We start from the raw sequence: 22,735 nt of genomic DNA, 5'->3' as shown, positions 1-22,735 counted from the left end.
TGATTAAAGCTTTGTTTAACGCTTAGACCAAGTGCCTAGTAGTTTTCTTACATCAAAGGGTAATACAGTGATCATGGGGGACTTTAATCTACATATAGACTGGGCAAACCAAATTTGCAGTAATAGTGTGGAGGATGAATTCATGGAATGTATGCAAGATAGTTTTCTAGATCAGTATGTTGAGGAACCAACTAGGGAACGGGCTGCTTTGGATCTAGTATTTTGCAATGAGAAAGGGTTAATTAATAACCTTGTAGTAAAAGGGCCTTAGGGAAGAGTGACCATAATATGATAGAATTTTATACAGGAAACTTTGTGCTTTCCGGAGGTGAGCTATCCGGCAATCTGGAGCCACTGGCAAAAATCAGCAGCCCTTTTTTATTCTTTTTGTTTGTTTTTTTTGCTTTGTTTGAACAGTCAAGCTGTGCAAGGTCTGTAGCTATAGCAACAGCTTCAGCTACAGAGCTTTAGGGCCACACCCGAGTGTTTAGAAGCTGTTGCTAAGCAACAGTGTTTGTTGTCAAATACGGAGATAAGAATCTCCGTATCTCTCAACATTAACTCTGGAGAGTACGGCAGTTTTCAGGCAACGGCAGCAGCTCGGTCCCGTGGGTGCCGGATAGCACAAAGTTTCCTGTATTGAGTTTGAAAGTGATTTAATTAAATCCGAAACTAGGGTCTTAAATCTAAACAAAGCAAACTACGTAGATATAGTTGGCTACGATAGATTGGGAAACTACATTAAAAGTATGATGGTAGACAAGCAATGGCTAGCATTTAAAGAATACATAATTTACAATAAATATACATTCCTTTAAGGCACAAAATCCCCACAGGAAAAGTGGTCCAACCGTGGCTAACAAGAGAAGTTAAAGATAGTATTAGATCAAATATAATGTTGCCAAAAAGAGTAGTAAACCTGAGGACAATAGCAAAATAGTGTGGATGCTGGAAATCTGAAATAACAACAGAAAATGCTGGAAATACTCAACAGGCCAGGCAGCATCCATGGAGAGAGAAACAGTTAACGTTTCAGGTCTGGGACCCTTCATCAGAACTGGAAAAAGCTGGAGATGTAACAGATATTAAGCAGGTGCAGAGACGGGGGGCGGGGGGTTAGGAGGGGAGGAAGGAATTGAAAGAACATACTGTGCTTATGTAAGAGGCAGGAAAGATAAAATGTTGCAAATGGGAATGGCAAAATAATACAGCATGAAAAATGGGGGCAGGGCTTATTGTCTGAAATTGTTGAACTCGATGTTGAGTCCGGCAGGCTGTAAAGTGCCTAATCGAAAGATGAGGTGCTGTTCCTCGAGCTTACGTTGAGCTTCATTGGAACAATGTAATAGGCCGAGGACAGAGAGATCAGAGTGGGAGTGAAGCGGAGAATTAAAGTGACAGGCGACTGGAAGCTCAGGGTCACCATTACGGACTGAACTGAGGTGTTCCGCAAAGCGGTCACCCAATCTGCGTTTGGTCTCCCCAATGTAGAGGAGACCGCATCGTGAGCAGCAAATACCGTATATTAAATTGCAAGAAGTACAAGTAAATCGCTGTTTCACCTGGAAGGGGTGTTTGGGGCCATGGACAGTGGGAAGTGAGGAGGTAAAAGGGCATGTGTTGCATCTCTTGCGCTTGCACGGGAAGGTGCCAGGTGAAGGAGAAGGGCTGGAGAAGGGGTGATTGAGAAGTGGACCAGGGTGTCGCAGAGGGAGCGGTCCCTCAGGGATGCTGAAAGGGGAGGTGAGGGGAAAATGTGTTTGGTGGTGGGATCACGTTGAATGTGGCAGAAATGGCGGAGGATGATCCGTTGAGTGTGGAGGCTGGTGGGGTGAAAGGTGAGGACAAGGGGAACCCTATCGTGGTTCTGGGAGGGAGGGGGAGGGGTGAGAGCAGAAGTGCGGGAAATGGAACGGACACGGTCAAGGGCTGTGTCAACCACAGTAGAGGGGAATCCTCTGTTGAGGAAAAAGGAAGACATGTCGGAAGCACTGGTATGGAAGGTGGCATCGTCAGAACGGACGCGGCGGAGACGGAGAAACTGGGAGAATGGAATAGAGTCCTTACAGAAAGCGGGGTGGGAGGAAGTGTAGTCCAGTGGGCTTATAGTGGATGTTTGTCGAAAGCCGATCGCCAGAAATGGAGACGGCGAAGTCAAAGAAGGGAAGAGTTGGAGATGGACCATGTGAAGGTGAGGGAAGGGTGGAAATTGGAAGTAAAGTGAATGAACTTATCTAGTTCAGGGCGAGAGCAGGAAACGGCACCGATACAGTCATCGATGTACTGGAAAAAGAGGTAAGGGAGGGGACCTGAGTAGGACTGGAACAAAGAATGTTCCACATATCCCATGAACAGGCAGGCAAAGCTAGGGCCCATGCGGGTTCCCATAGCAACACCTTTAATTTGGAGGAAGTGAGTGGAGTCATAGGAGAAGTTGTTCAATGTGAGAACAAGTTCAGCCAGGCGGAGGAGGGTGGTGGTGGATGAGGACTGGTTGGGCCTCTGTTCAAGGAAGAAACGGAGCGCCCTCAGGCCGTCCTGGTGGGGGATGGAGGTGTAGCGGGATTGGACGTCCATAATGAAAAGGAGATGGTTGGGGCCAGGAAACTGGAAACTGTTAAAGTGACGGAGGGCGTTGGAAGAGTCGCGAATGTAGGTGAGAAGAGACTGGACAAGGGGAGAAAAAATAGAGTCGAGATAGGAAGAGATAAGTTCCGTGGGGCAAGAACAGGCTCTTGCCCCACGTAAACCTGAGGATTGGGAGGATTTTAAAATTCAGCAAAGAAGGAACAAGAAATTGATAAAGAAAGGGAAAATAGAATATGAGAGTAAACTAGCGAGAGACATAAAAACAGACTGAAAAAGGAAAAGATTAGCGAAAGTAAATGTGGGTCCCTTACAGGCCGAGACAGGAGGAATTATAATGGGGAATCAGGAAATGGCAGAGAAATTAAACAAATACTTTGTCTGTCTGTCTTCACGGAAGAAGACACAAAAAACTTCCCGGAAATAGTGGCGAACCAAGGGTTTAGCGAGAATGAGGAACTGAAAGAAATTAGTATTAAGTAAAAAAAATAATACTGGAGAAATTAATGGGGCTGAAAGCCGATAAATCCCCTGGACCTGATGGCCTACAACCTAGAGTTTTGGAAGAGGTGGCTATAAGGTGGGAGAGAGAAAACGGGGAACTACAGACCAGTTAGCCTGACATCAGTAGTAGGGAAAATGCTAGAATCTATTATTAAGGACGTGGTAACAGGGCACTTAGAAAATAATAATAGGATTGGGCAGAGTCAACAGCCAACTTGCTGGCACTGGGGGTGCTCCTGCTGCCCAGGAAGGGGGGAAAAAGAGTGGGAGAGCAATAGTGGTAGGGGATTCTATAGTAAGGGGAACAGATAGGCGTTTCTGTGGCCGTAGACGTGAATCCAGGATGGTTTGTTGCCTCCCTGGTGCCAGGGTCAAGGATATCACTGAGCAGCTGCAGGGCATTCTGGAGGGGGAGGGTGAACAGCCAGAGGTCGTGGTCCACATTGGTACCAACGACACAGGTAAAAAGAGGGATGAGGTCCTGCAGCAAGAATTTAAGGAGCTAGGTGAAGGATTAAAGAGCAGGACCTCAAAAGTTGTAATCTCTGGATTACTCCCCGTGCCACGTGCTAGTGGGTATAGGAATAGGAAGATAGAACAGATGAATGCGTGGCTAAAGGGATGGTGCAGGGGGGAGGGCTTTAGTTTCCTGGATCACTGGGTCTGCTTCTGGGAAAGGTGGGACTTGTACAAGTCGGACGGTTTACACCTGAACCAGAGGGGAACCAATATCCTTGCGGGGAGGTTTGCTAGCACTGCTGGGGGGGGTTTAAACTAACTTGGCAGGGGGATGGGGTACAGAGTGGAGCTATAGTAGGGGGTGATTTACAGCCAAATACAGAGGAAAAAACAAGTCGGCTGGGAAGGCAGAGCAAATATGTGAAGGCAAAAGGGAATATGGCAGGGCTGGAAGGCATTTATTTTAATGCAAGGAGTCTTGCAAATAAGGTGGATGAACTGAAGTTGTTGTTGAACACATGGGAGTACGATATTGTTGCTATCACGGAGACATGGTTGAGGGAGGGTCAGGACTGGCAGCTCAATATTCCGGGGTATAGAATCTTCAGGCGAGACAGAGGGGGGTGTAAAAGGGGAGGGGGTGTTGCAATATTAATTAAGGAGTCAATTACTGCTGTAAGGAGGGACGATATATTAGCGGGTTCCTCTAATGAGGCCATATGGGTAGAACTTAAAAACAAAAAGGGGGCAAGCACTTTGCTGGGAGTGTACTATAGGCCCCCAAACAGTCAGGGGGAGATAGAGGAACAGATATGTAGGCAAATCTCAGAGAAGTGCGAAAATAATAGGGTAATAATAGTGGGGGATTTCAACTTCCCCAATATAAATTGGGATAGTCAGAGTGTGAAAGGCTTAGAGGGTGCAGAATTCTTAAAGTGCATCCAGGAGAGCTTTTTGAGCCAACATGTAGAAAGTCCTACAAGAGAGGGGGCGGTACTGGACCTAATTCTGGGGAATGTAGCCGGGCAAGTGGTGGAAGTATCAGTAGGAGAGCATTTTGGCGACAGTGACCATAATTCGGTGAGATTTAAGGTGGTCATGGAAAAAGACAAAGACGGCCCGGAAATAAGGGTTCTAAATTGGGGGAAGGCCGATTTTAATATGATAAGGCAGGATCTGGCCAAAGTGGACTGGGAGCAGCTACTTATAGGAAAATCCACATCAAAACAGTGGGAGACTTTCAGAAGGGAAATAGAGAGAGTACAGCGCCAACATGTTCCTGTAAAGGTCAAGGGTGGGACCAACAAGCAAAGGGAACCTTGGATGACAAGGGATATACAAAAATGCATTAGAAATAAAAGGGGGGCTTTTGGCAGTTGCAAAAGACTAAAGACGGAAGAAGCCCTAGAGGAGTATAAAAAGTGCAGGGGCATACTTAGAGTAATACAGCACGGATAGAGGCCCTTCGGCCCATCGTGTCCGCGCCGGCCATCAAGCCCTGTCTAATCTAATCCCATATTCCAGCATTTGGCCCGTAGCCTTGTATGCTATGGCATTTCAAGTGCACATCCAAATGCATCTTAAATGTTGTGAGGGTTTCTGCCTCCACAACCCTTTCAGGCAGTGAGTTCCAGACTCCAACCACCCTCTGGGTGAAAAAGTTCTTTCTCAAATCCCCTCTAAACCTCCCGCCCTTTACCTTGAATCTATGCCCCCTAGTTATTGACCCCTCTACTAAGGGAAAAAGCTCCTCAGCATCCATCCTATCTATGCCCCTCATAATTTTGTACACCGCAATCATGTCCCCCCTCAGCCTCCTCAGCTCCAAGGAAAACAAACCCAACCTGCCCAGTCTCTCTTCATAGCTGAAGCGCTCCAGCCCTGGTAACATCCTGGTGAACCTCCTCTGCACCCTCTCTAACGCGATCGCATCCTTCCTGTAGTGTGGCGACCAGAACTGCACACAATATTCCAGCTGTGGCCTAACCAGTGTTTTATACAGCTCCATCATAACCTCCTTGCTCTTATATTCAATGCCTCGGCTAATGAAGGCAAGTATCCCATATGCCTTTCTTACCACCTTATCCACCTGTTCCGCCGCCTTCAGGGATCTGTGTACTTGCACACCCAGATCCCTCTGACCCTCCGTCTTGCCTAGGGTCTTTCCATTCATTGTGTATTCCTTTGCCTTGTTAGTCCCCCCAAAGTGCATCACCTCGCACTTTTCCGGGTTAAATTCCATTTGCCACTGTTCCGCCCATCTGACCAACCCATCTATATCGTCCTGCAGACTGAGGCTACCCTCCTCGCTATTCACCACCCTACCAATTTTTGTATCATCCGCGAACTTACTGATCATACCCTTTACATTCATATCCAAGTCATTAATGTAGACCACAAACAGCAAGGGACCCAGCACCGATCCCTGTGGTACCCCACTGGCCACAGGCTTCCAGTCACAAAAACAACCTTCGACCATCACCCTCTGCCTTCTGCCACTAAGCCAGTTTTGTATCCAATGTGCCAAGGCACCCTGGATTCCATGGGCTCTTACCTTCTTGACCAGTCCCCTGTGCGGGACTTTATCGAAGGCCTTACTGAAATCCATGTATACCACATCCACTGCGTTACCCTCATCCACACACCTAGTCACCCCCTCAAAAAATTCAATCAAATTAGTCAGACATGATCTTCCCTTGACAAAGCCATGTTGACTATCCCTGATTAATCCTTGCCTCTCCAAGTGGAGACAAATTTTGTCCCTCAGGATTTTTTCCAATAATTTTCCTACCACTGATGTTAGGCTCACTGGCCTGTAGTTCCCCGGTTTTTCCCTACTCCCCTTCTTGAATAATGGTACTACATTAGCGGTTCTCCAGTCCTCTGGCACATCCCCTGTGGCCAGAGAGGTCCTGAATATATGTGTTAGAGCCCCCGCAATCTCCTCCTTTGCCTCACACAGCAGCCTGGGATACATTTCATCCGGGCCTGGGGATTTATCCATTTTTAGGCCAGCTAAAACCGCCAATACCTCCTCCCTCTCGATGTTAATATGTTCGAGCATATCACAGTCCCCCCGCCCTATTTCTATGTCTACATCGTCCTTCTCCATAGTGAAAACAGATGCAAAAATTCATTTAGAACCCCTCCTACATCTTCCGGCTCCACACACAGATTGCCACTTTTGTCCCTAATGGGCCCTATTTTTTCCCTAGTTATCCTCTTACCCTTAATATACTTATAAAACATCTTCGGATTTTCCTTTATTTTGCTTGCCAGTGTTATTTCATGGCCCCTCCTTGATCTCCTAATTTCTTTTTTAAGTATCCCCCTGCACTTTTTGTACTCCTCTAGGGCTTCCTCCGTCTTTAGCCTTTTGTATCTACCAAAAGCCCTCCTTTTTTTCCTAATCCATTCTCGTATATCCCCTGACATCCAAGGTTCCCTGTGGTTTTTGGAACCACCCTTGACCTTTACGGGAACATGTTGCCATTGTATGATCTCAATCTCCCTTCTGAAAGCCTCCCATTGCTCCGATGCGGATTTTCCTACAAGTAGCTGATCCCAGTCCATTTTGGCCAGATCCTGCCTTATCCTATTAAAATCGGCCTTCCCCCAATTTAGAACCTTTATTTCCAGCCCATCCCTGTCCTTTTCCATGGCCACCTTAAATCTTACCATATTATGGTCACTATCACCAAAGTGCTCACCTACTAGCACTTTTTCCACTTGGCCGGCCACATTCCCTAGAATTAGGTCCAGTACCGCCCCCTCTCTTGTAGGACTTTCTACATGCTGGCTCAAAAAGCTCTCCTGGATGCACTTTAAGAATTCTACACCCTCTGAGCCTTTCACACTCTGACTATCCCAGTTAATATTGGGGAAGTTGAAATCCCCCATTATTATTACCCTATTATTTGCACATTTCTCTGAGATTTGCCTACATATCTGTTCCTCTATCTCCCCCTGACTGTTTGGAGGCCTATAGTACACTCCCAGCAAAGTGCTTGCCCCCTTTTTGTTTTTAAGCTCCACCCATATGGCCTCATTAGAGGACCCTGCTAATATATCATCCCTCCTTACTGCAGTAATTGACTCCTTAATTAATATTGCGACACCCCCTCCTCTTATACCTCCCCCTCTGTCTCGCCTGAAGATTCTGTACCCCGGAATATTGAGCTGCCAGTCTTGCCCTTCCCTCAACCATGTCTCCGTGATAGCAACAATATCATACTCCCATGTGTTTATCAACACCTTCAGTTCATCCACCTTATTCGCAAGACTCCTTGCATTAAAATAGATGCCATCCAGCCTTGCCCTTATATATTTGCCCTGTCTACTTAAAAAAGAAATTAGGAGGGCGAGGAGGGGCCATGAAATAACACTGGCGAGCAAAATAAAGGAAAATCCTAAGATGTTTTATAAGTATATTAAGGGCAAGAGGATAACCAGGGAAAGGGTAGGGCCCATTAGGGACCAAAGTGGCAATCTGTGTGTAGAGCCAGATGATGTAGGCGGGGTTTTAAATGAATTTTTTGCATCTGTGTTCACTATGGAGAAAGACGATGCAGACATAGAAATCGGGCAAGGGGACTGTGACATACTTGAACATATTAGCATCGAGAGGGAGGAGGTGCTAGCGGTTTTAGCAGGCCAAAAAGTGGATAAATCCCCAGGCCCGGACGAGATGTATCCCAGGCTGCTGTGGGAGGCAAAGGAGGAGATTGCAGGGGCTCTGACACAAATTTTCAGAACCTCTCTGGCCACAGGGGATGTACCAGAGGACTGGAGAACAGCTAATGTAGTACCATTATACAAGAAGGGTAGCAGGGATAAACCAGGGAATTACAGGCCAGTGAGCCTAACATCTGTGGTAGGGAAATTATTGGAAAAAATTCTGAGGGACAAAATTAGTCTCCACTTGGAGAGGCAAGGATTAATCGGGGATAGTCAGCATGGCTTTGTCAAGGGTAAATCATGGCTGACAAATCTGATTGAATTTTTCGAGGGGGTGACGAGGGGGGTGGATGAGGGAAATGCTGTGGATGTGGTTTACATGGACTTCAGTAAAGCCTTTGACAAAGTCCCGCATAGGAGACTGGTCAAGAAGGTAAGAGCCCATGGGATCCAGGGTGCCTTGGATCCTAAACTGGCTGAGTGGCAGGAGGCAGAGGGTGATGGTCGAAGGTTGCTTTTGTGACTGGAAGCCTGTGTCCAGTGGGGTACCTCAGGGATCGGTGCTGGGTCCCTTGTTGTTTGTGATCTACATAAATGATTTGGATGAGAATGTAAAAGGTATGATCAGCAAGTTCGCAGATGACACGAAAATTGGTGGGGTGGTCAATTGCGAGGAGGAAAGCCTCAGGCTACAGGACGATATAAACGGGTTGGTCAGATGGGCGGAAAAGTGGCAAATGGAATTTAACCCTGAAAAGTGCGAGGTGATGCATTTTGGACGGACAAATAAGGCAAGGGAATACACAATGAGTGGTAGGACCCTAGGAAGTACAGAGGGACCTTGGTGTACATGTACATAGATCCCTGAAGGCAGCGGAACAGGTAGATAAGGTGGTTAAAAAGGCATATGGGATACTTGCCTTCATTAGCCGAGGCATAGAATATAAGAGCAGGGAGGTTATGATGGAGCTGTACAAAACGCTGGTGAGGCCACAGCTGGAGTACTGTGTGCAGTTCTGGTCGCCTCACTATAGGAAGGATGTGATTGCTTTGGAGAGGGTGCAGAGAAGATTCACCAGGATGTTACCTGGGATGGAGCGCCTCAGCTATGAAGAAAGACTAAACAGGCTGGGGTTGTTTTCCTTGGAGCAAAGAAGGCTGAGGGGGGACCTGATTGAGGTATACAAAATGATGAGGGGCATAGATAGGGTAGACAAAGAGGAACTTTTCCCCTTAGTAGGGGGGTCAATAACAAGGGGGCATAGATTCAGGGTAAGGGGCAGGAGATTTAGAGGGGATTTGAGGAGGAACTTTTTCACCCAGAGGGTGGTTGGAATGTGGAACTCAATGCCCAAAAGGGTGGTAGAGGCAGGAACCCTCACAACATTGAAGAAGCATTTGGATGAGCACTTGGAATGCCAATGCATACAAGGCTATGGACCAAATGCTGGAAAATGGGATTAGACTGGACAGGGATGGATGGGCGGCGCAGACACGATGGGCCGAAGGGCCTCTTTCTGTGCTGTAAAACTCTATGACTCTATGACTATGACATGGGTTTATGAAAGGGAAATCATGCATGACAAGTCTGTTAAGAGTTTTTGAGGTTGTAACTAACAGACTAGATAAGGGAAAACCAGTGGGTGTGGTGCATTTGGATTTTCAGAATGCATTCAATAAGGTGCCACACAAGAGGTTATTAAACAAAATTAGGGCTCATGGGATTGGGGGTAATATACTAACATGGATTGAGGAGTGGTGAATGGACAGAAAACAGAGAGTAGGAATAAACGGGTCATTTTTGGGTTGGCAGGCTGTAACTTGTAGGGTATCGCAAGGATCAGTGCTTGGGCCTCAGCTATTCACTGTCTACATCAATGATTTGGATGAGGGGACCAAATGTAGTATCTAAGTTTGCTGATGATACAAAGCTGGGTGGGATTGTAAGTTGTGAGGAGGATGCAAGGAGGCTTCAAGGAGATATAGACAGGTTAAGTGAGTGGGCAAATAGAATATAATGTGGAGAAATGTGAAGTTATCCACTTTGGTTGGAAAAATAGAAAAGCAGAGTATTTTTTTAATGGTGAGCGATTGGGAAATGTTGGTGTTCAGAGGGACCTGGGTATCCTTGTACATGAATCACTTAAAGTTAACATGCAGGTACAGCAAGCAATTAGGAAAGCAAATGGTATGTTGGCCTTTATTACAAGAGGATTTGAGTATAAGAGTAAAGACATCTTACTGCAATTATATAGGGCCCTGGTGAAACCACACCTGGAGTATTGTGTACAGTTTGGGTCTCCTTACCTAAGGAAGGATATACTTGCCATAAAGGGAATGCAACGAAGGTTGACCAGGCTGATTCCTGGGATGGGGGGATTGTCCTATGAGTAGACTGGGCCTATATTCTCTAGAGTTTAGAAGAATGAGAGGTGATCTCATTGAAACATACAAAATTATTACAGGGTTTGACAGGGTAGATGCAGGGAGGATGATTCCCCTGGCTGGGGAGTCTAGAATCAAGGGTCACAGTCTCAGAATAAGGGGTCGGCCATTTAGGACTGTGATGAGGAGAAATTCCTTCACTCAGAGGGTAGTGAATCTTTGGAATTCTCTATCCTAGAGGGCTGTGGAGGCTCAGTCGTTGAGTATATTCAAGACAGAGATCGATAGATTTTTGAATATTAAGGGAATCAAGGGATATGGGGATAGTGCAGGAAAGTGGAGATGAGGTAGAAGATCAGCCATGATCTTATTGAATGGCGGAGCAGGCTCGAAGGGCCAAATGGCCTACTCCTGCTCCTATTTCTTATGTCCTATTTCCCTTAGCAGAGAGGTCAATAAGCAGGGGGCATAGATTTAAAGTAATTGGTAGAAGGATTAGAGGGGAGTGGAGGAGAACGTTTTTCACCCAGAGGGTGGTGGGGGTCTGGAACTCACTGCCTGAAAGGGTGGTAGAGGCAGAAACCCTAATCACATTAAAAGTACTTGGATGTGCACTTGAAGTGCCGTAACCTACAAGGCTACGGACCAAGGGCTGGAAAGTGGGATTAGGCTGGATAGATCTTTTTCAACTGGCAGACACCATAGGCCAAATGGCCCCCTTGTGTGCCGTAAATTTCTATGATTCACTGAACAGGATTCCGTACAAATCAATGGTGTAAAATGTAGACGTAAAGACCTAAGGATTCAAGTGCAGCCAACTCCTAACCCAGTCACACGAACGCAACCTATATCCATCTTTATTGGAGCGATGAGCAAAGGATAAACATTAAACCCAAAATAACATGAGGTGAATGTCAAACCTTACTTACTTGCCAAATGGCACATTGCGAGCTGAAGGCACTGCTGCATAATAGAAATTTTTGAATTCATCCATCCAGACCTCAGCTGCCCTGCGGGTATTTCTTTAAAAGAAAGAGAGAAAGCAGATCACATTTCTTCTTTAAAAGAAAGACTTGCATTTCTGTAGCGCCTTTCACGACCTCAGGACGTCTCAAAGTGCTTTAAAACCAATGAAGTACTTTTGCAGTGTAGTCACTGTTATAATGTAGGAAACACAAGAGCAGGTCAGAGGTTGGGTATTCTGTGGCGAGTGTCTCAGCTCCTGACTCCCCAAAGCCTTTCCACCACCTACAAGGCACAAGTCAGAGTGTGATGGAATACTCTCCACTTGCCTGGATGAGTGCAGCTCCAACAACACTCAAGAAGCTCGACACCATCCAGGACAAAGCATGACTGGCACCCCATCCACCACTTTAAACATTCACTCCCTCCACCACCGGCGTACCATGGCTGCAGTGTGTTCCATCTACAAGATGGCCTGCAGCAACTCGCCAAGGCTTCTTCGACAGCACCTCCCAAACCGGCGACCTCGACCACTTGAAGGACATGGGCAGCAGGCTCTTGGGAACACCATCATCTCCAAGTTCCCCTCCAAGTCATGCACCATCCTGACTTTGAAATATATCGCCGTTCCTACATTGTTGCTGGGTCAAAATCCTCTTACAGCACTATGGACGTACCTTCAACACACGGATTGCAGCGGTTCAAGAAGTCAGCTCACCACCACCTTCTCAAGGACAATTAGGAATGGGTAATAAATGCTGGCATTGCCAGTGACACCCACATCCTATGAACGAATATAAAAAACAATTCGGCCCTTCGAGCCTGCTCCACCATTCAATAAGATCCTGGCTGACCTTCTACCTCAACTCCGCCTTCCCTTGATTCCCTTAGTATCCAAAAGCCTCTGTCTTGAATATCCTCAACGACTGAGCATCTACAGCCCTTTGGGGTAGAGAATTCCAAAGATTCACAACCTTCTGAGTGAAGAAATTTCTCCTCATCTCAGTCCTAAATGGCCGACTCCTTGGCCTAGAAATTCAGTATAGCCATGTTTGGGGCGCAACAGCATGGCGTTCGCTAACTTTTGCGCCCGGCGCAACTTAGCGCCACCTTCGTCGATATTCAGTTGCATCGCCCCAAGAGGTTGCTGCTGCGCTAAAGCAGGCGATGCACGACTATCATTAGGCGCTAAGCCGGCGATCCGGGGCGCAAACACCGAAGGCAGGCGCAGCGCAGGTGCGGCGAGTTGCTCATTGAGGGCAGACAGTCAGGCGCCGGTCAGCACTTAAAGGGGGAGGGTGGAATTGTTTGGCTGCCACGCCCTGCACACTGCAGCCCTAAGGCAAGGCCTGAACACTGCTTCTGGAACTGCTCCACGCCCAGGAGAATGGAGAAGGCCAGGGAGAGAGCGCTGTGCTTCGGCGAGGGTGACCTGAGGCTGCTGGTTGGCGCAGTGGACCGCAGGCGCCATATCCTCTTCCCTGAGGGTGGCAGGAGGCCGCTGCCCGCCGAATATCGGAAAGCATGGAGGGAGGTGGCAAACAGGGTCACGTCCAACAGCGTGGTTGCAGGACACCAACCCAATGCCGGAAAAAATTCAACGACCTCACTCGGGTTGTCAGGGTGAGTACCCTTTCCAGTATCCTCCTCATCCCTGCATGTGCACCTCACTTTATGGCCAAAGGGGCCTGAAAGCCCCAATGGCCAGCCCTCATCCAGCAGCTATGGGACGGTCATGAAAAGCACTTGCACATTCAGGACTTTAGGCACTGTCAGGGCTATTCGACCATGGGAGGCAGTGCAGGCAAGATCAGGGCTTGACACTGTCAGGGCTATTCGACCATGGGAAGCAGTGCGGGCAAGATCAGGGCTTGGCACTGTACTTAGAAGCCATCCTTTCTCTTGCAGGGCAAGCTGGCGCATAACAGAAGACAGCAGCGACAGACCGGGGGAGGCCGTCCTGACCTGAAACAGCTGAGCGACCTTGAGCGAGTGGCGTGGATCATGGCAGGCTGGCTGAGTGGCCCCGTCGCCACTGGAGATGCTGACCCTGTTCTGGGCACCAATGGTAAGGTCATCACCTTTTTGACCTCTCTCTTTCCACTTGTGCCTCACACCAGCATCCTTTGCCACTATCGAACCAATGCAGTGCACAGCAGCACTCATACCTCCCTCGCTGCTGCCCTGTCCTCACTCTAAAGCAACTCTTGTGCCTCCCTGCTTTCAGATGGTGACTCGCCAGGTGAGGAGGCGGCACTGTGTCCGAGTCAGACATAGAGGAGGAGAAAGAGGAAGCCGGCCCATCAGTGACACCCTCAGCCGATGCCTGACTCCATAGAGTCACTGGCAAGGAGTGTGCAGGAATTCGGGGCAGCACAGGCCAGGAGTCTGCAACAATTCAGTGCAGCACAGGCCAGGAGTCTGCAGGACTTCGCGGCAGCACAGGCTAGGAGTCAGCAGGACTTCGCTGCATCACAGGCGGCTTCTAGCCAAGTGCTCAGTCGTGCCGTGCATTCACTGGCTGGTGTCATGCAGACACAGACCAGGGCCACACGGGTACTAACTGCTGCCACCCTCGCTGGATCGGCCAGGCATCGCCAGGGCACTCGCCGCGCCGCAGCAGCCCAGCAGTCTGTGCTTCAGCAGATTGCTGCGCATGCTGCAGTGCTGGCCCGTGCGAGTGCCAATGTATCAGCCAACCAGGGAGTGCCTGTGATCTGTCAGGTTGGCAGCATTCCTGCAGTCAACACTGTCACTCCTCCATTGCAGCTGCCACCAGCCATTGGACAGACTGATGCCGCCCAAGCAGAGTTGGAGCAGTCAGCAGCCGGTCCCTCCAGGCCCAGAGCTGGTCCAGGCCGACCCCCAAGGGCATCTGCTGTCTCACCATCTGACCCTCAGCAGCCTTCCCCCAGCCTTGCTGCAGCCACTGGGGTCCCATTGAGGAGCTGCAGGGCGGGTAGGGGCCAGTCACGGAAGCGAGACGGATCACCCTCGCAGGGGTAAAAGTAGAAGGTGTGGCCAAATGTTTTGTTTTATTTATAAAGGCCGAGACTGCTGTATTTGTTTTAGATATAAAGGCTGAGACTGGTGTATTTCTTTTATATATAAAGGCCGAGACTGGTGTAATTGTGTTTTTGGGGGGGCGGTTTTCTCCAGTAGTTTGTCATGTGGGAAGGGCACAGAGGTATCACAGTAAAAAAAATTCTTAAATCGCACTGTCCATGTTTTCTTTTGGAAGTCCTGGTTGCCCTGCTCGGCTGAGGGCTTGTGGAACGGCTACATTCATCTTCTGCCATTGGCATAAGCCATTCCCTGAGAGGGGGCCTAGAACCGAGTTGCAATAAGCCGCTGACGGGCGGCCCTTGCACTTTCTGCCTCCCTCCCGTGCTGGTCCTCCTCCTCCGGGGGTCCTCCAATGTCTGCTGGCAGTGGCTGAGTCCTGCGGATAGCCAGGTTGTGCAGCATGCAGCACACGACAACGAAATGGGAGACTCGCTCAGGCGAGTACTGTAGGGCTCCCCCGGAACGATCCAGACAGCGGAACCGTTGCTTCAGCACGCCGATTGTTTGCTCAATGATGTTCCTGGTTGCTTGATGGCTGTCATTGTATCCCTCTTCAGCAGGGGTGCTGGGCGCACGGAGCGGGGTCATCAGCCAGGTGCACAAAGGATAGCCTTTGTCCCCAAGAAGCCATCCTCGTGGGTGAGGCTGGGCCTCGAACATGTCTGCCACAGAAGTCTGGCGCAGGATGAAGGCATTGTGGCTGCTGCCTGGAAAGCGGGCATTGACAGCTAGGATGAGCTGCCTGTGGTCACACGCCAACTGCACGTTGAGCGAATGGTAGCCCTTCCGGTTGCGGTAATCCTCAGCATTCTCTAGAGGTGCCCGCAAAGCCACATGCATGCAGTTAATGGCGCCCTGCACCACGGGGAAGCCCGCTAATACTGCAAAGCCCACTGCACGCTCTTGCTGCTTGTCCACGGTCATGGGGAAGGAGATGAACTGACGTCTCCTTTTGAAAAGGGCATTGGTCATCTGGCGGATGCAGCAATGTACCGCGAACTGGGAGATGTTGGAAATGTCCCCAGTAGCGGATTGGAAAGAGCCGGTGGCATAGAAGTTGAGAGCCACCGTCACCTTCACTGCCACCGACAGAGACGTCCTGCTCCTCAGCTGTGGCTGCAGATCTCCCCGAAGCAGGTGGCAGATCTCAAGTGACCACCGCCCTTCTGAATCGCAGCCTCCGAACACACTGCTCCTCAGACATGTTCAGATATGAGAACTGCTGGCGGTATACCCTGGGTAGGTAAGCCCTCCTTTGCCGACGCCTGTTGGCCCTTCTCCATCTGGCCATGACTAGCACTCTCTCACGGCGTCTCTGAGCCCTTTGAATGCAATGGAGAAGCCCAACGTTTCCACCCATTGCAGCCCCCATATGTTTCCAATCAATGCTATGACACTGAAGTTAAAGACAAGTGCAAAGCTCTGGCCTGAAGCCACAAGTACCTGTGCGAGTGTTGAGCCAAACCAGAAAGCTCTCTACCTTTGCCTCTCTCCAAATATCCGTCTCTCACAAAGAAGGAGTGGAGCAAAATGGCTGCCATTTATACTGCAGGAGGAGTCCCCTTTAATTAGCACCCCCCGCGCCCCGCAGCGACTGAGAACCGTTCCCCTCTACCAGTCGCGGGGGGTGCCAGGCGCACAATAGGCCGGCGCCACTGAATTTCCGGTTCGGGGCGCACAAAGGGCATTGCACCATGAAAGGTTTTGCGCCGCCGCTAAATCTTAACTGAATTTTGCGAGAGGCGCAGATCGCGCCGCGCCCGGGCGCTAGCCGCTTAGCGCCCCACTTCTCCTCCTCCTAAGGCGCTAGCAGCTGGCGCAAACAACTGAATTTCTAGGCCCTTATGACTTCTTATGAGACTATGACCCCTAGTTCTACACTCTCCAGCCAGGGAAAACATCCTCTCAGCATCTACCCTGTCAAGCCCCTTAAGAATTTTATATGTTTCAATGAGATCACCTCTCATTCTTCTAAACTGTAGGGAATATAGGCCTACTCAATCTCTCCTCATAGGACAATCCCTCCATCCCAGGAATCAGTCTGGTGAACACATATGCAAAGACAGCACCGTCTCTATAAACTAATCAAGGTCGATTAGTGATATTTCTTCTTTCTTTTGGGCATCCCTGATCATCCACAACCAGCACATCATCAACAACAACCTGCATTTATATAGCACTTTTAATAGTAAAACGTCCCAAGGTAATTATCAGACAAAAGTTGACTCTGAGCCACAGATGGAGATATTAGGACAGGTGACCAAAAGCTTGGTCAAAGAGGTAGGTTTTAAGGAGCGTCTTAAAGGAGGAGAGGTAGTGGTTGAGAGGCGGAGAAGTTTAGGGAGGGAATTCCAGAGCTCAGGGCCTAGGCAGTTGAAGGCACGGCCACCAATGGTGGAGCGATGAAAATCGGGGATGCGCAAGAAGTCAGACTTGGAGGAGCGCAGAGATCTCGGAGGGTTGTATGGCTGGAAGAGGTTACAAAGATAGGGAGGGGGCGAGGCCATGGAAGGATTTGAAAACAAGGCTGTGACTTTTAAATATCAGAAATACTTACCTCGCAAAAACAGTACCGCTGCCTCCTGGAAACGTATAAGGATGCTGCTTGCGGAATACATGGCCTACCCGACTACAGGGAACGATTTCAAGGATGCCTCCACATTGCCATACCCGAAAGGAGATCTCTGAAAGAGAGAATGTTCGTACAGTACATGTAACTGGAATGAACTTGCAAATTTTCCTTGCTCGCCAATATCCCCCCCCACCCCAATCTTTGCCCTTTAATTCTCCACAGAAGAACCAATGGGAAAGTCACAAACCTTCATTACAACCTAGCAAACTTGGTTCGATAAGTCATGGTTGACCCCATATTTAAGTTTCTGCATACAAGGCAAAGATGTCCAAGAGAAAGCACTGTTTGAGAGAAATTCTTGTGGCCCTCGCATAAACACTGTGGTTTAGTCAAGTGCCAACAATTTGTGCAGCGCTGTTCTGCAGAGGACTGAGCCCGTGATAGGTCTCCAACCTTGCCTGGAGGGTGGCGACCTGCATAATGTCCCCTGGTCTTTCAGCCTTTGGACTGTGCGTAGTCCACAACAACAACAACTTGCATTTATATAGCGCCTTTAATTTAGTAAAACGTCCCAAGCATTATCAAACGAAATTTGACACCCAGCCACATAAGGAGATATTAGGACAGGTGACGAGGTTGGTTTTAAAGAGCATCTTAAAGGAGGAGAAAGAGGTAGAGAGGCAGAGAGCTTTAGAGAGGGAATTCCAGAGCTTAGGGCCTAGGCAGCTGGAGGGACGGCCGCCAATGGTGGAGCGATGAAAATCGGGCAGGCGCAGGCCAGAATTTGAGGAGCGCAAAGATCTTGGAGGGCTGGTGGTGGTTACAGAGATAGGGAGGGGCACGGCCATTGACAGATTTGAAAACTAGGTTACCAGACCGGGAGCCAATGTAGGTCAGCAAGAAACTTGAGTGTTGGGTGAACGGGACTTGGTGCGAGTTAGAATACAGGCAGCAGAGTTTTGGATGAATTCAAGTTTATGGAGGGTGGAAGATGGGAAAAAAGATGGGGGCGCAAAATTCGGATCCTTAGCGCCTGTTTTTGGGTTGCAAAAATGACGTCCGATGCACGTGCACATGGTGAGGGCATTAGCGCGCGCAGTGAACATCCACTGGATGTATGCAGAGTAGGCAGATCATGACAACACCAGCAGTGCCATTTTGGAGTACAACGCTCCAGCTAACGCCCTCTCTTAACCGCGCACAGCTGAACACGCGAACAGCAGCAGGAAGGACCCAAGTTGCAAAAGTCTACAGGGACTGGTGTGGCTGGTGCTGAAGGACCTTTTCCTGACTTCAAGGCTTCTGCACAACCCACTTGCTCCCAGACATGGGTGTACTAGTAGGCATTCCTGTCGGAATAGAGCATGACCGGGAGAATGAGCAGAGGCCACGCAGAGCAGGACAAGCTGTTGGAAGAGGGCGTAGGAGAAGGGGGAGAAGGGCTCACAGCAGGAGGATATATCCAAGCAATTCTCCTACCTGAACCTTAGCAAGGAACAATGTGTGAGACGTCTGCACATCAGTAAGGACATCCTCACTGAAATCTGCCAACTGCTGCAGCCACAACTGCAACCTCAGGGCAGGGCAAGGACAGCATTGCCAGTGGCTGTGAAGGTGACCGTGGTGATGAACGTTTATGCACCTGGCTCCTTCCAGGCTGGAGCTGCAAACATTTCACAGTTTGCCGACCACTGTTGTGTAGGGAAGGTCACTAAGGCTATCTATTCCAAGAGAGCTGACTACATTTCATTCTCTCTTGCCAGAGACCAGCAGGCAGAGCGAGCACGCGGCTTCCCCATGGTGCAGGGTGCCATTGACTGCACGCACATCGCTTTGTGGGCGCCGCATGTCAACTCTGCTATATACCAGAACCAAAAGGAATTCAGTCCCTCAACGTCCAGCTGGTGTGCGACCATAGGCAGCAAATCATGCAGGTCAATACCCGGTATCCTGGCAGCAGTAGCTGCATTTCAGCTACCACGGCAAACCAAAGGGTGGCTATTGGGCGACAAGGGCTATCCGCTGACAACATCACTCATGACTCCAGTGCGCAACCCATGCACACGTGCACAGCATGCATACAATGAAAACCGTGCTGCCACACGAAATGTGATAGAGCAGACCATTGGCGTGCTGAAACAACACTTCTGCTGTCTGGACCGCTCTGGAGGAGCCCTGCGGTACTTGGCAGAGCAGGTGTCAAGATTCATGATGGTCTGTTGCATGCTGCACAACCTCGCCATCATGAAGGCACCGCCCTTGCCACCAACTATATGGCGATCAGCTGAGGAGCAGGAAGAGGAGGAGGAGGAAGAGGATGGGAGGAGGCAACTAAGACAACTCCTTTCTGCTGTAGGTGAAAAACTCATCTGAGTGAGATACCAGTAAACGCAATCCCAATTCCCCATTCATCAACAGTTCCACACCTTACCTTCCCTGTCACTGACCATCACAGCGTCCACTTGGCCACAATGCAAAAATAAAAGCCACCACAATATAAACATTCCAAACCAAATTTGTAAATGAAATCATGCCATATTGCATACAAAAGTCAACTAATCACCCTTGTACATTCCCCTAGTGCCTGTCTTCCATGTGCCTTTGCCTGTCCTAGTGCTCCTACGCAGTGCTACCCCAGTGGCTGCAGCATGGCTGGTGGAAGGCTGCTGGAGGACACTGCAGATGGCCTTGTAGCACGACCTCGACCAAAATGGTAAGGAAGCTCCACATTAAGTCTGGCTCGATACCAGCTAGCAGGACCCCGGGGGTGGGGGGTCAGTAGGAGTCGGATTTCCACAGCCACTATCAGGTCGCAAGATTTACAGGGGTTTGCTCACAGCTGCTACAAGTGGTCAAGTGGAGAAGCACTTTAAAATACTGTTTGGGTAGAAAATGACAATCCCTGATTTGACAACCAGATGTTATAAAATGCTTCGTAGCAAAAATACCCTCTTCACATTAAAACTCAGGTCTCATGAACTAAACACTGTAGGAAGTAGAATTAGTCTGCTGTACTTTTTAAGCATTCACTGAATTTGCTAAATCACTAATCTGCCACACATCATGCTTTACAATTTTGCTCTGATCCTTTACTGCGTTGAATAAATACTGCAGTCACTTACCCAAGTTTTCTCCACCCCAGACATCCATCATCATATCATATTTTCCAAGCTCATCAAAGTAAGCTTTATCCATCACAAAGAGACCCCCAGCTATCATGGGCGTTCTAAGAACACAATGCATTATACATTACATACATACACATACAACACAATATATTATACACTTTCAAAAGGGAATTGGTTATATACTTGAAAAGGAAAAAAATTGCAGGTCTATGGGGAAAGAGCGGGGGAGTGGGACTAATTGGATAGCTCTTTCAAAGAGCTGGCACAGGCACGATGGGCCATATGGCTTCCTTCTTTGCTCTGTGATTCTATAAGTTAGAGTTGTGCCTCTCATTCCCTAGACAATATTTTTCCGTAATGAATAATACAAAGGTTTTACCACTGTCTACTAACAGTGCGGAAAGCTGCATTCTTCATAAAAGAATGACACCAATAACAGAGCTATCGTCGTAACTGTGCACTTCTGTCACAGTTAAGTGTCCTATCAGTTTCTCCCTAGCCGTAACTAGCAAAGATAAAGATAATTCATTGCACATATTGCCCACCAGCACATCTCCAATGTATCAGCTTAGGTAAACAGATCAGAGTATCAATGTTTTGCTTAGCCCACTGCACTGTCTACTGGGTTGCTCAGTGAAAATTCCTTTGGAAACATAGAAGATAGGAGCAGGAGTAGGCCATTCGTCCCCTCGAGCCTGTTCCGCCATTTAAGGAGATCATGGCTGATCATCCAAATTCAGTAGCCTTAAGAAATATATCTAACTCCTTCTTGAATATATTTAATGAATTGGCCTCAACTGCCTTATGTGGTAGAGAATTCCACAGGTTCACCACTCTCTGGGAGAAGAAATTCCTCCTCATCTCAGTCCTAAATGGCTTACCCCTTATCCTTAGACTGTGACCCCTAGCCGTCGGGAACATCTTTCCTGCGTCTAGTCCTGTTAGAATTTTATACGTTTCAATGAGATCCCCTCTCATTCTTCTAAACTCTAGCGAATATAAGCCTAATTGACCCAATCTCTCCTCATACATCATTCCTGCCATCCCAGGTATCAGTCTAGTGAATCTTCGCTGCACTCCCTCCATGGCAAGAACATCCTTCCTCAGATAAGGCGACCAAAGCTGCACACAATACTCAAGGTGTGGTCTCACCAAGGCCCTGTACAACTGCAGCAAGACATCCTTGCTCCTCTACACGAATCCTCTCGCTATGAAGGCCAACATACCATTTGCCTTCTTAACCGCCTGCTGCACTTGCATGTTTACCTTCAGCGACTGGTGCACAAGGACACCCAGGTCTCGTTGCGCTTCCCCTTTTCCCAATCTATTGCAGTTCATCTAATAATCTGTCTTCCTGTTTTTGCCACCGAAGTGGATAACTTCGCATTTATCCACATTATACTGCATTTGCCATGCATCTGCCCAATCACCCAACCTGTCCAAATCATACTGGAGTTTCTCTGCATCCTCCTCACAGCACACACGCCCACCCAGCTTTGTGTCGTCTGCAAACTTATTACATCTAGTTCCCTCGTCTATATCATTTATATATATTGTGAATAGCTGGGGTCCTAGCACCGATCCCTGCGGTACCCCACTATTCACTGCCTGCCACTCGGAAAAAGACCCGTTTATTCCAACTCTTTGCTTTCTATCTGCCAACCAGTTCTCTATCCAAGTCAATACCTTGCCCCCAATCCCATGTGCCTTAGCTTTACACGCTAATCTCTTATGTGGGACCTTATCGAAAGCCTTCTGAAAGTCCAAATACACCACATCCACTGGTTCTCCCTTATCTATTCTACCAGTTACATCCTCAAAAAATTCCAGTAGATTAGTCAAGCATGATTTACCTTTTGTAAATCCATGTTGACTTTGTCCGATCCTGTCACTGTTATCCAAGTGCTCTGCTATTACATCTTTCATAATGGACTCTAGCATTTTCCCCACTACCGATGTCAGGCTTACCGGTCTATAATTCCCCGTTTTTCTCTAACCTTTTTTAAATAGTGGGGTTACATTAGCTATCCTCCAATCCATGGGAACAGTTCCAGAGTCTATAGACCAAGACCAAGAAACGGCCATTAGTTGACGTGTTTCTGTACTAACGTATCTTGGTTCATTGGCGCCTAACAGAATCGCCAACAGGTCTGGACTCAGAAACTAGGGTAAACACATGTGTAGAAATTACTATCAGTATTGTTACCGTCAAATGCTTAGTGTGCTTGTGCCAAATCCCCCTCACTACTGTAATAGAGCAGTTTACACAAGTGTGTTCAGCTTTTCTATGATAACATCACCACAGTAATTTCTACCCTATAATGTATTCTCCAGGCCTCAATGTTGGACTCTATCCAAAGAGCTGAAATGAGAACTCTACAGAGGGCTGATGGAG

The 22,735-nt window shown here is 48.3% G+C and overlaps 1 protein-coding gene across 1 annotated transcript in view; it reads right to left on the bottom strand.

The window, feature by feature from the left end:
• Positions 1 to 22,735, bottom strand: part of galnt2 (UDP-N-acetyl-alpha-D-galactosamine:polypeptide N-acetylgalactosaminyltransferase 2) — a 139,510-nt gene that overhangs the window by 20,464 nt on the left and 96,311 nt on the right. Inside the window, exons 10-12 of the mRNA XM_085996763.1 lie at positions 20,335 to 20,438; positions 17,198 to 17,324; positions 11,541 to 11,633 (exon numbers count right to left, since the gene is read on the bottom strand). Of these exons, the coding sequence (XP_085852889.1) occupies positions 11,541 to 11,633; positions 17,198 to 17,324; positions 20,335 to 20,438 (324 nt within the window). The remainder of the gene's footprint in view (positions 1 to 11,540; positions 11,634 to 17,197; positions 17,325 to 20,334; positions 20,439 to 22,735) is intronic.

Source organism: Somniosus microcephalus, chromosome 9 (genome assembly GCF_052327205.1).
Source record: "Somniosus microcephalus isolate GS21.2 chromosome 9, FLI_Smic_1.0, whole genome shotgun sequence".
In the NCBI taxonomy this organism is placed as follows: Eukaryota; Metazoa; Chordata; class Chondrichthyes; order Squaliformes; family Somniosidae; genus Somniosus; species Somniosus microcephalus.
This window is presented reverse-complemented; position numbering and strand designations above follow the sequence as displayed.